The 11,834-nt window shown below is 39.6% G+C and overlaps 1 protein-coding gene and 2 long non-coding RNA genes across 3 annotated transcripts; all 3 read left to right on the top strand.

Moving 5' to 3' along the window:
* Window positions 1–6,714: 6,714 nt before the first annotated feature.
* Window positions 6,715–9,193, top strand: LOC103633959 (uncharacterized). Its single transcript, XM_035960959.1, has 9 exons — window positions 6,715–6,887; window positions 7,086–7,256; window positions 7,393–7,485; window positions 7,570–7,835; window positions 7,929–8,132; window positions 8,224–8,316; window positions 8,406–8,501; window positions 8,584–8,907; window positions 8,989–9,193. The coding sequence occupies exons 1-9, from the start codon at window positions 6,824–6,826 to the stop codon at window positions 9,097–9,099; spliced, it is 1,422 nt and encodes a 473-aa protein (XP_035816852.1). The 5' UTR covers window positions 6,715–6,823; the 3' UTR covers window positions 9,100–9,193.
* A 13-nt stretch (window positions 9,194–9,206) lies between these two features.
* On the top strand, window positions 9,207–9,946 carry LOC103633958 (uncharacterized). The gene is made up of 5 exons (XR_002263660.1): window positions 9,207–9,351; window positions 9,435–9,500; window positions 9,584–9,643; window positions 9,735–9,803; window positions 9,875–9,946. It is a non-coding gene; the product is annotated as an uncharacterized lncRNA (long non-coding RNA).
* Window positions 9,947–10,031: 85 nt separating this feature from the next.
* On the top strand, window positions 10,032–11,334 carry LOC103632514 (uncharacterized). The gene is made up of 5 exons (XR_002263659.1): window positions 10,032–10,087; window positions 10,171–10,233; window positions 10,309–10,734; window positions 10,817–10,855; window positions 11,083–11,334. It is a non-coding gene; the product is annotated as an uncharacterized lncRNA (long non-coding RNA).
* Window positions 11,335–11,834: the final 500 nt, after the last annotated feature.

The following is an 11,834-nucleotide window of genomic DNA, read 5'->3' as shown; positions in this document are numbered from 1 at the left end:
TACCCTACACTAGGGTTTTATTTGCAAAATACCATAACAATACAACTTGTTTGAAAATTTTGTCTAGTGAATGCATTCTAGGTGTATCACACATATGAAATGCTTATGCAAATGATGTTATGCTCTAGTTTTAGTAACAGTAACACCAGGGGTGTTACATCCTTCCCCCCATAAAAGAATCTCGTCCCGAGATTAAAAGTCCTAGGGTAGGTAATGGAAAAGGAAACACGTCATACTTTTATTTCTTTATTTCTGGTACAAAGCAGGGGTGGTTTGGGGATTTACTCCTTTATTACAGCAACTATACACACTTTACAAATTACATGAAGCTAAAAAGTCTGGGAAATTCTTGTCTAAAAAGTCTTGAGTTTCCCATGTAGCCTCATCTTCGGAATGTTGGTTCCACTGTATCTTATAAAACTTGAGAGTTTTCCTTTGGGTAATCATGTCCTTTTGATCCAAGACTCGAATAGGGTGCTCTGAATATGTCAAGTCTGGCTCTAGGACAACATCTGTTACTTCAATGGTTCGGTCTGGAACCCGAAGAAACTTCTTCAACTGAGACACATGGAACACATTATGTACAGCATACAAGGTTTCAGGTAGTTGAAGTCGGTATGCCACTGGTCCACATTATTCAAGTATAGGGAATGGACCAATGTACCGGGGTGCAAGCTTCCCTTTAACCCCGAAACATGTTACTCCCTTCATTAGTGAAACTTTTAGGTAGACATAATCTCCAACCAGAAAGTGTAAGGGCATCCGTCGTTTGTCTGTGTAACTTTTTTGACGAGCTTGAGCTTTCTTCAAATTACGAATTATTCCCTGAACTTTTTCTTCGGTTTCCTTTACCATATCTGGCCTGAAGAAACTTCTTTCCTCTGGTTCAGACCAATTTAACGGAGTACAACATCATCGTCCATATAAAGCTTAGAAGGGTGCCATCTTAATGCTTTCTTGATAGCTATTATTATATGAGAACTCCGCTAACGGTAAACATTCATCCCATTTTTGTGGAAATTCCAAAACACATGCCCGCAGCATATCCTCAAGTATTTGATTGACCCTCTCAGTCTGCCCACTTGTTTGAGGATGATAGGCCGAACTGTGGAGCAATTTGGTACCCAGGGATTTATGAAGTTCTTCCCAGAATTTGGATGCGAATTGAGGTCCATGATCCAACACTATAGTCTTCGGAATACCGTGCAAACTGAGAATACGAGCAATGTACAATTGGGCATAAACAACAACTGGGTAAACTGTCTTGATTGGCAGAAAATGAGCAATTTTCGTAAGCCGATCAACAATAACCCAGATAGAATCATACCCCTTCGCGGTTCTGGGCAATCCCACAATAAAGTCCATACTAATATCTTCCCATTTCCATGTTGGTATTGGTAAAGATTGTAATGGACCAGCAGTTTTCAGGTGTATGGCCTTGACACGTTTACAAGTGTCACATCTAGCCACATAGCGTGCGATTTCAACCTTCATCTTTGTCCACCAATAATGTTGTTTTAGATCATGGTACATCTTAGTGCTCCCGGGATGAATAGAATAGCGACTAAGATGTGCTTCGTCTAGAATTTGCTGGCAGACCTCTTCATTTTTAGGCACCACTATGCGGTTGTTGAACCATACGACACCTTGACTATCTCTTCGGAAGTAGTTGGCTTTTCCAGCTTCTATCTTCTCATGAATGTGCTTTATTCCCTCATCATTCTTTTGGGCATCAATTATCCTTTGTAAAAGGACTGACTCAAGCTGTAGTTGATTTAAGGTTCCTTGTTGGATCATTCCCAGATTCAACTTCTCCATCTCCTGGCATAATGTAATGTCAGAAGTCTTTATTGTCGAACAATGGCAGCAAGCCTTGCGACTAAGTGCATCTGCCACTACATTAGCTTTGCCTGGGTGATAATGGATCTCTAATTCATAATCCTTGATTAGCTCGAGCCATCTCCTTTGTCTCATATTGAGCTCTAACTGGGTAAAGATATATTTCAAACTTTTGTGGTCTGTATAAATATGACAGACATTCCCCAGCAGATAATGACGCCAAATCTTTAGAGCATGAACCACTGCAGCTAACTCCAGGTCATGAGTTGGGTAATGTTCCTCATGCCGGTGTAACTGCCTTGAAGCGTAAGCTATTACTCTGCCTTCTTGCATTAATACACAGCTGAGACCACTGCCTGATGCGTCACAATACAGATCAAAAGGCTTTTCAATATCTGATTGAGCCAATACCGGAGCAGTGGTTACTAATACCTTCAACTGTTCAAAAGCTTCATTACATTTTGAAGACCAATTGAATTTAGTATCATTTTTCAATAAACTCGTGATTGGTTTCACAAGCTTAGAAAAATCTGGTATGAATCGGCGGTAATAGCCAGCTAGTCCAAGGAAACTTCAGACTTGATGTACCGTGGTTGGGGGTTTCCACTCCAAAATATCCTTGACTTTGCTGGGATCCACCGCAATCCCCTTGGCAGATAATACATGTCCTAGAAATTGAATTTCTTCCAGCCAGAATGCGCACTTACTGAACTTGGCATATAATTGGTGTTCCCTTAAGCGCGTTAACACGATCCGTAAGTGTTGAGCATGCTCCTCTTCATTCTTGGAATATATTAAGATATCATCTATGAAGACCACCACAAACTTGTCCAACTCGGGCATGAATACCGAGTTCATCAGATATGTGAAGTGGGCCGGAGCATTTGTCAGTCCGAAAGACATAACCAGATACTCAAATAACCCGTACCGCGTAGTGAATGCGGTCTTTGGTATATCCTTGGGCCGAATACGGATCTGATGATAGCCCGACCTGAGATCAATTTTGGAGAATACCCTCACCCCGTTCAGTTGATCAAATAAAATGTCAATCCATGGAAGAGGGTACTTATTCTTGATAGTGACCTCATTGAGCGGTCGATAATCCACGCACATCCGTAATGTTTGATCCTTCTTCTTGACGAAGATGGTTGGACAACCCCATGGTGACGAGCTTGGCCGGATGAATCCTTTCTCTAGTAGATCTTGCAATTGGGTCTTCAGTTCTACCAGCTCATTTGTAGGCATTCGGTACGACCTTCTAGAAATAGGAGCCGTACCGGGCTTCAACTCAATTACAAACTCTACATCTCTTTCTGGTGGTAATCCAGGTGTTAGGGACTTGTTCTCAAATGCTATGAATTAAGAACAAGGCAACACAAGAAATGTTAAACGTTAAAGTCCTTCGTCCTTCGAAGCATTATTTCCCTTAGGACATAATGATTTTCGGACGAAGGTTATGAAGGACATACCTTCATAAATTCAACATATAATAATGAAGAAGGAATCATATGAAACACAAAAGATAGCATAAACCATTATGTATTATTATCAACTCATTTCTGTATTATTATTATAGAAAAGTAGAAATAATATCAAATTACAAATGTACCTTCGGCTTGAAAGAAGGCGAAAGTACAAGCGTGACGCAAAAGCAAATGCCAAGTCAGCGTGTGCAGTACGGGGGTATTGTTCACCTATTTATAGGCACGGGACACAGCCCATATAAAATTACATCCATGCCCTTTACATTTGGTAGTAATTCTATAGTAATCCACCGAGGTCTGAATAGCCTTTTCATCTTTAAGTCGGTTTCCTTTTCTGCTACCACGCCGAAGCTTTCCTGCTCACATCTTCGGCGCTGTATCAACCTTCGTATTATTTGGGCTTCTCCTACTGTGATATCGACTCGAGTCCGAAGATACCTGTTCACACATTATACTCCAGAAACACTGTTAAATCTTGTTTTTGAGGACCTTCGGAAGCCGAAGGCCCCCAACAGTAGCCCCTCGCAATATTAATTTGTTAGAATAATAAATTTAGATTGCGACATGGACGAAGGCCTTAAGCCGAAGGTCCGAAAAAACACCTTCCCTTTGCTAGAATAGCAACATTCACTGACAAGCGGGGTCTTCCAATTTTCAACGCACTGGGCGTATAAATAAGAGCATACCGCGAGCTCATTTGGTACGCTCTCTTGTCATCTGCTCTTGCTCACTCAATTTTTAGCTCTTGCGCACCAAGACTTGCTTAGCTTTTTAAGTTTTTAAGCTTCGGCGTTGAAAACAGTTTTTTAGTGTTTCCGAAGATGTCTGAAGATAAGAAGGCTGCTGCCGAGATGAAGCTGAGTCTCTCTGAAGAGAAAAACCTGGGGTTTCTTATAGCAATGTCGAAGACCAATACAGAAAAAATCACCAAAGAGATTTTAGAAGGTTTGTCTGAAGATACTGATGACAGCGACAGTTATGATGTGGATAGTGGTGGTGAAGACTCCGAAGATCGCCCCTGGCGACCAAGCCATGCGGTTTTCGGCAAATCAAGTATCAAAGAAAATCATCTTGTCAACATGAGGGGAAGATATTTCCGGGACTTGTCCGTTGTGAGGGCCAACGAAGGAGAAAAGACTTGTCCGAACCCTGAAGAAAATGAAGTCGTAGTGTACCGAAGCTTTTTGAAAGCTGGACTTCGATTTCCCCTGAGCAACTTTGTCGTAGAGGTGCTGAAAATATTTGAAGTCTATCTTCACCATCTTACCCCCGAAGCAATCATAAGGCTAAATATCTTCGTGTGGGCCGTGAGAAGCCAAGGTCTGGAACCTGATGCGAAAAGTTTCTGCAACATACATGAATTATCATACGAGACAAAACCCTGGGGTAAGGAACAGTATCACAATAATTTTGGCTGCTACAGTTTCGTTTCTCGGTCTGGGTCAAGCTGTCCCGTGCCAACCTTTCGGAAGATGAGATGGCCCGGCGACTGGATGACAGAATGGTTTTATGTGAAGAATGACCTGAAAACACGGGAAGATATTAAAGGTATAATTATGCGCCCTTTTGGCAAAGCTTCGGCCTGCGGAGGCCGAAGGTTGAAATGAATGAAGCTGCCGAAGAATGCCAGAGAGCCTTCGGAGTTATTTGTTCTTTTATTGGAACGAGAGATTTGGTCCAAGAGCATATTGCCTTCAGAGTATGGCCGCTCGCGGAAAAATGGGAAATGCCACAAGAGACTATAAAGGAGGCTGACGAAGGTGGACTTATCAGGCTGAAGTATACTTTCAAATTCGGAGACAAATTCGTAGAGCCAGATGATGACTGGCTAAAAAGCATTGAAAATGTAAGTGATGAACTACTTGGGGTTTATTCAAAGGCCGAAGATACTGCATTGTCAGCAGCCTTTAGAGGCCGGAAAAAGAAAAGACTGAACCGAGTGTTTGACGCAATTGGGTTCGTGTACCCCGACTACCAGTATCCAACGCGGGGCCAAAAAAGAAAAAGCGCAATTTCTGCACAGGAAACTACTTCAGCCGCTCCCAGCGAGCCAGCGCCGAAGAGACAAAGGGTAAAAGTTCTCACACACCGGCCACGCTACATTCACTACAAAGCAAACCCCCTTATAGCAACATATAGATAACAACATATAACTGTATGTGTTGTAATTACGAAGTTGCAACATATAGATAACAACATATAACTTTATGTGTTGTAAATTACGAAGTTGCAACATATAGATAACAACACAAATTTATGCGTTGCAATTTATATTGTAACAGCGCATACTATGTGTTGTAAATATTATCTGTTAAGAAATAATTAATGGTTATATATTCTATGGTATTTTGACATCATGCATCGATTTTTCAAGTACAAAATTTTCTACTACTCGTTTTTATTTTGTCGTCATATAATATAATTCTTACCACCATTTTGAATAGTGAAAAATTATGGAATCGTAAAAAATAAAACGTCAATAGCAATACTCAAACTTGCAACCTTCTATTTAGCAAACTTCCATCTGTGTGTGGTAACCAACAGAGCCAATTATAACTCACCCATTACTTACTCTTATTTGTTGGGCTCAACATGCAAAATTGACATAAATCGAAAATGTCAGCAAAATGTGACACCCCAGGAGTCGAACCTGGGTCTCTCAGAAAAGAACCAGCTGCGCTAACCAGTTCAGACAAGAGTTTAGTTGTGTCAGGTAATGGAACATTTAGTTATTTGTTCTGTCTTTTTGATTAGTTTAATTGCCACCAAACGGATCTGAATCTGTACATCGTCGTCCACCTCTATTCGATCTGTTCGGTGGCCACCGCGGCTTCCCTACGCGACGCCGCCCTGCTCCTTCTCCTTGGACGCCTTTCCCTCCTCACTTTCGCCCCCGGAAGACCTCAAACTGCCGCTCATCGTTGCTCTCCACTCTCCTAACTGTCTGGTTCGACGTTCTTGCGCTCGAAGTGCTTGGATTTGAGGCCTCCCTCATCCTGTCCGTCCTACTGTTGCTAGGTGAGCATGACGCCATGACCTCTCCTTCTCCTCTCCTCTATAATTTCTTCTTTGAATATATACGAATAGTTATTGCTGAATTTTGATTCAAATTAAATTTGTAGTCTGTAGCCGTGGTCAAAATTCATTGCCGCTCACATAAATGTGGGTCCCTGCAAGCAAAAAGGTTTCCATGCCTGATGGCGGATGCCTCTTTTCCAAATTTTTTAGCAGCCCGCAATTCCCTCGGTAAAACAAATAAGATTTCCCTCCATTTTTTTGGAGGCACATATTTCCCTCCAGAGACTGCCAGACCGGAGGTAAAGCGGCAGCGTCATTATCTCCCATCCATATCTTTTTCCCTTCATTATTCTCTCAACTTCCCAAGGAACGCGCAGCCGCCGGAGGCAGTTCTGGACCGATCTACTCAGGATTGCAGCCGGAGCCGCGCGTCTTCTCCACATCCTCTTCCATCATCAAATCTGTTGGCGATCGACACCTGCATGCGGCTGCTACCATCTCGCGATCTGCACTCTGCTTCCTCGTCTGCCGCGGCCGAAGTGCATGGTACGTGATTGATGCGTGCCTGACGTAGAGATGGCTAAAGGTTTAGCTCGTAGTTGATTTTTGGTAGCAGTCCATTGAAGCAATTGGGGTTATTTTTCCCTTTAGAATTTCTGAAACTAGATGCCTGCGTTGTTTTGATTCAACACATAGTTTCAATGGTGTTTTGTCTTTCCATATCATATGGTGTTGTGTGAACAGAGATGTCAAGGGGTACAAGAAGGAACATCATTCGAAGCCATGAGGAGTATTTGTCAGAGGAGCTTGTTGTGCAAAGAAGTAATCACAAAACATATGCCCCTTATCACGTTGATCCAAGTTCTGAAGAAGACCAATTAGATATGGAAAATAATGATGAGATTATTGCCCCAGGTGATTTGAATCTTTTACTCATCATACAGTTTTTATCTAAATTTGAACAACCATGGTATATGCACTAGGATCTAATCAGAGCATGTGTCCAAAATTTATTTAGGATCTAAATCTTGCATCTAAAAATTATTTTCAGATCATCATCAACATGCTGCAGCTTCTGATTTTGATCCTACCTCTACTGGGCACCCTTGTGATATAGATGGTGATGCTGAGCCTAATATCGAAGGTAATGAACCAACAATTTAACTTCTCTTAAAACAACAATTGTTTGACCTTTCTAATGTATTGATTTTGCACTGTAACTGGGTAGAGGAAACTGTGGGAACAAGACGTGGGAAGACAAAACTTAAACATGTTTGGAACATTCCAAAAGGGCATAGGATTGTAGTAAAATGTAATGAGTTTGACCAGCCGATTGGAGAAGAAGCAGGAGTGCTTGGAAAATTCCTTGGCATGGTGGCAAGAAATGGCTGCCTGTGTAGCTTAAGCTACAAGGATTGGAGACTTCTGATAGGAAAGAAAGAGAGAACTACCAATGAGCAGAAAAATAAAGAGGATATACTTAACCAAGTAAAGGTACAAAAATTTATTGGACAACCTATAATATTGCTGCCTAAAATTTAAATTTTACAATAAACTTTCTTATGCCTTTCTTGAATTGATATGCAGAAGAGATTTCTTTACCCTGCACGCATGGAAAAATGGGTACTGCGAACCATTGGAGATAGATGGAGGCAACACAAATCCAATCTGAAATCTATATATTTTGACGTGCATAAGAGCAAAGAAGCTAATTACAAAAATGTTCCAGAAGGTGTGATACCTGATCAGTGGATTGCGCTTGTCAATAATTGGATGACCTTGAAAGCACAGGTACTGGCTAGAGTTAAATTTATCATTTCCTAATTTCTGTAATTCAATAGACAAGAGAATTATGTACAATTATTCCCTCATTATGTGGTAGGATATAAGTGAGGAGAATAGGATAAACTGTGCTAAGAAAAAGGCAATTCATACAACTGGGACGAAGAGTTTCGCTCGAAACAGAGAAGAATTGGTACATTTCCTTTTAAATTGAATTTATAAACATCATGTTGCATCCTTAACTTCACCTCATTGATGTCTAATATTTTACATGTCCTACAGAGAGAACAAGATCCTGAAAAGAAAAACCCTCATAGGGCTGTTTTGTATATCCATACACATCGGGCTAACAACAGCAAGAACATTAATGCACATGTGGTATAGTTTCTATTATTAAGTGATTATTATATCCAAATACTAGTTATACAGTGAATAATGGGTACTATAATGATATTTGAAGGGTGATTTGAAGGATCTGTTAGTACAACAACCGGATTTAGCAGACACTAGTCAAGGTAAGGTTGCATGGAAAGGAGATGCACTAACCAGAATTTTAGGAGAAGAGAAGCCTGGCCGTGTCCATGGTCTGGGCCTTGTTCCAAATCCAGACAAAGTGTTAGACTGCTCTAAATCAGGTCGTCTAAAGCATCTAAATATAACATCTTTGGATCCAACGTCAAGTGAAGATGTAGTATCTCTCAGACTCCAGGTGGAAAAACTTGTAAATCATGTCCAGAACTTGGAGCAGAAGACTAAAGCTTTGGAACAACAGCAAAACCAGCATGTAACTTTTTCTCAACCATTACATTATAAATAACATATTTAGTTAGACTTTTCGGTTCTCATCCTTGTTGTTATATGACAGGGAGGTTCAGGTGATCCTTTGTCCGCAACAACAAATGCTCAAAATGCTTCGATTCGAAAAGTATGCATCTCCATAGAGTATATGTTTACCCCAAAATTACAGTTGGCATAGCTGATTCAAATTTATGTTTTATTATTTACTCTAATAACAGCGAGTATATGTCGAACCACCAAGTCAAGAGTACGCGATGCATGATGGTGATACACTTAATTACACAATGGTAGTAATAAATTTTCAGGTATTCACACCAGATCATAATTACATAAAGCTACTAATAATATACACATACAGGGGGAGCAAATCGATGATGATGGGTTCCAAGATTTGCAATCAAGCTACAAACGGAACTACGCCGCAGAGAAGGTATGTTGACCATGCAAATAACATGTGAAACTAAAATAGTTACTCTGTAAGTCACCCATTGCTTGTATGATTATCACTAGCAGATGAATGCAGCAAGGATCAGAGAAGGGAATATATTAAGGCCTGATAGAGTTGCTACTGCACATAAGGTCATTTTGATCCCAATTTTAAATTAAATTCTTATCAAACTGTGGTTCCTAAATATTAAGTAGGCATTTGAATCCAATGACAGGGAGGTTCAGGTGATCCTTTGTCCGCAGCAACAAATGCTCACAATGCTTCGAAACGAAAAGTATGCATCTCCATAGAGTACATGTTTGCCCCAAAGTTATAGCTGGCATAGCTGATTGAAATTTATTTTCTGTTTTTTACTCTAATAACAGCGAGTATATGTCGAACCACAAAGTCAAGAGTATGGGATGCATGATCGTGACACACTTAATTACACAATGGTAGTAATAAATTTTCATGTATTCACACCAGATCATATTTATGTGAAGCTACTAAAATTATACATATACAGGGGGAGCAAACTGATGATGATGGGTTCCAAGATCTGCAATCAAGCTACAAACGGAACTATGCCGCAGAGAAGGTATGTTGACCAAATAACATGCGAAACTAAAATAATCTGTAAGTCACCCATTGCTTGTATGATTGTCACTAGCAGATGAATGCAGCAAGGACCAAAGAAGGGAATTTATTAAGGGCTGACAGAGTTGCTACTGCACATAAGGTCATTTTTTATCCCAATTTTAAATTAATTTTTTATCAAACTGTGGTTCTTAAATCTAAGTAGGCATTTCTATCTAATGACAGGCCAAACCAAGAGAGTTCCAAATAGAAAATAGAGTTGACAACAAGCGTGCCAATGCATCAAAGGTGATATTGTGATTACTTGTCTCTCTAGGGTTATCACATTATTAATTATGATAGAAAATCTGTAATTTGCAACAGGGTATGAACAAGGATGCAACATCTAAATGCTCACAACAAATAAACTATCAGGTTATTGGACTTCTACTGCATAACTTCCCAATTATTTGCATACGTTTTATAATATTGTCATCTGCTTGTTGTAAAAATAATACAACCTGAAATTCATATTGTGTATATTATTAATTCACTCTTTGACCTTTGGATAAGGCTGGCACTCCCGTATACATAAAGAGCTGGAGACATAAAATTAAGAATGTTGCCTTAGGGACAATACTGAGTGTTGATCCAAATCAGAAAGTTGGAGGCCTTGAGCTAGGCAAAGAATTTTATATGCTGCGTGTTGGTCTTACCTCTGTGCCTGATGAGCCACTAATACGACCATATGACAACTTCCAAGTTATCGGAGACGTAGGCAAAAATCCTATAGCATGGCCTTCAAGTTGTGTATGTTCTTTCACTCTACTTAACAAGTATTATTGCTCTTAATTACTGTGTTATATTGAATCATTCCAACTTTTTTTTGAAGGTTGCAAAGAGTGTCAGCCAATCATATTGATTTAGCCAGGTTTGTGTGACTTTGAACTCATCATACTTGTTGATGCAATTATCTAGACCAAACCTATCTGTTAAGTATACATTTTGTCAATTAATCAAGCAATGCCTCTTTGTAATTATTTTGTGAACCTGAAAAGTAAATGACTACTCCCTCCAGTTTATCATTCAATCTCTCCAGTTTATCATTCAAGTTGAGTTTAGATTCTTCCCTAAATGTTATTTTTAATTCATTTTCAGGTTGGAACCCATAGAATGCAAGGTCTACTGGAATGGTGCTTTCACTGGTCATTTGAATTGGTTCAAGAGAAGAGTTGATTGCAACTAGACTCCTATATGTATATGTTGCTTTCACAGAAAACATGTTTTAGAACACACATTATGTGATAGATTATGTTTTGGATGAAACTCTGTAATCGGATATTTTGTTTTAAATATAGAATTTAGAGTTGTGCGCATTTAGCATTGTGTCTTATGATGATGGAAAAATTCAAGGGCATTGTGTATGCTATATATTTGTATGAACTCAAATAAATAAATAAATAATAATTTCATGGTTTATTCCTTGCAACGCATATTACTGTTGCCACATTTACATTTTAAGTGTTCCAAGTGTTACAGAGATTAAGTGGCCTTTCGTGCTACAAACACTTGTAAGTGTTGTTATAAGATAAATATATTCGTTGCAGTTTACCAACACATATTAATAGGACTTTCCAACGAATTTGTATGTGTTGCAAAAGATCCTTGCAACGTCAACATAGGCAACACATAAATATGCGTTGGTATAGACCCTAACAATACTTATATGGGCTTTAAGCAACACATATATATATTGCTATAAGGGGGTTTGCTTTGTAGTGATTGAACCAGCTATAGTGCCTGAGTTCGCCGGTGAAACCTCTTCGGCCACCGAAATTAAAGAACTAACTTCAGAGCCGAAGTTCGAAGAAAAAACTAAAGCACCTTCAGCAGAGAAAGCAGAAGAACCG

The sequence above is a fragment of the Zea mays genome, chromosome 7 (genome assembly GCF_902167145.1).
Source record: "Zea mays cultivar B73 chromosome 7, Zm-B73-REFERENCE-NAM-5.0, whole genome shotgun sequence".
Classification (NCBI taxonomy): domain Eukaryota; kingdom Viridiplantae; phylum Streptophyta; class Magnoliopsida; order Poales; family Poaceae; genus Zea; species Zea mays.
The sequence above is the reverse complement of the archived record's forward strand: the minus strand, read 5'-3'. Positions and strand labels throughout refer to the sequence as shown.

Bases quoted from the DNA above. Each gene is read 5' to 3' on its own strand.
- LOC103633959 (XM_035960959.1), top strand. From the start codon at position 6,824: ATGCGGCTGCTACCATCTCGCGATCTGCACTCTGCTTCCTCGTCTGCC. The intron at 6,888-7,085 runs GTACGTGATTGA...TTGTGTGAACAG, and splicing joins TGCCGCGGCCGAAGTGCATG to AGATGTCAAGGGGTACAAGA. The intron at 8,317-8,405 runs GTACATTTCCTT...CATGTCCTACAG, and splicing joins CTCGAAACAGAGAAGAATTG to AGAGAACAAGATCCTGAAAA.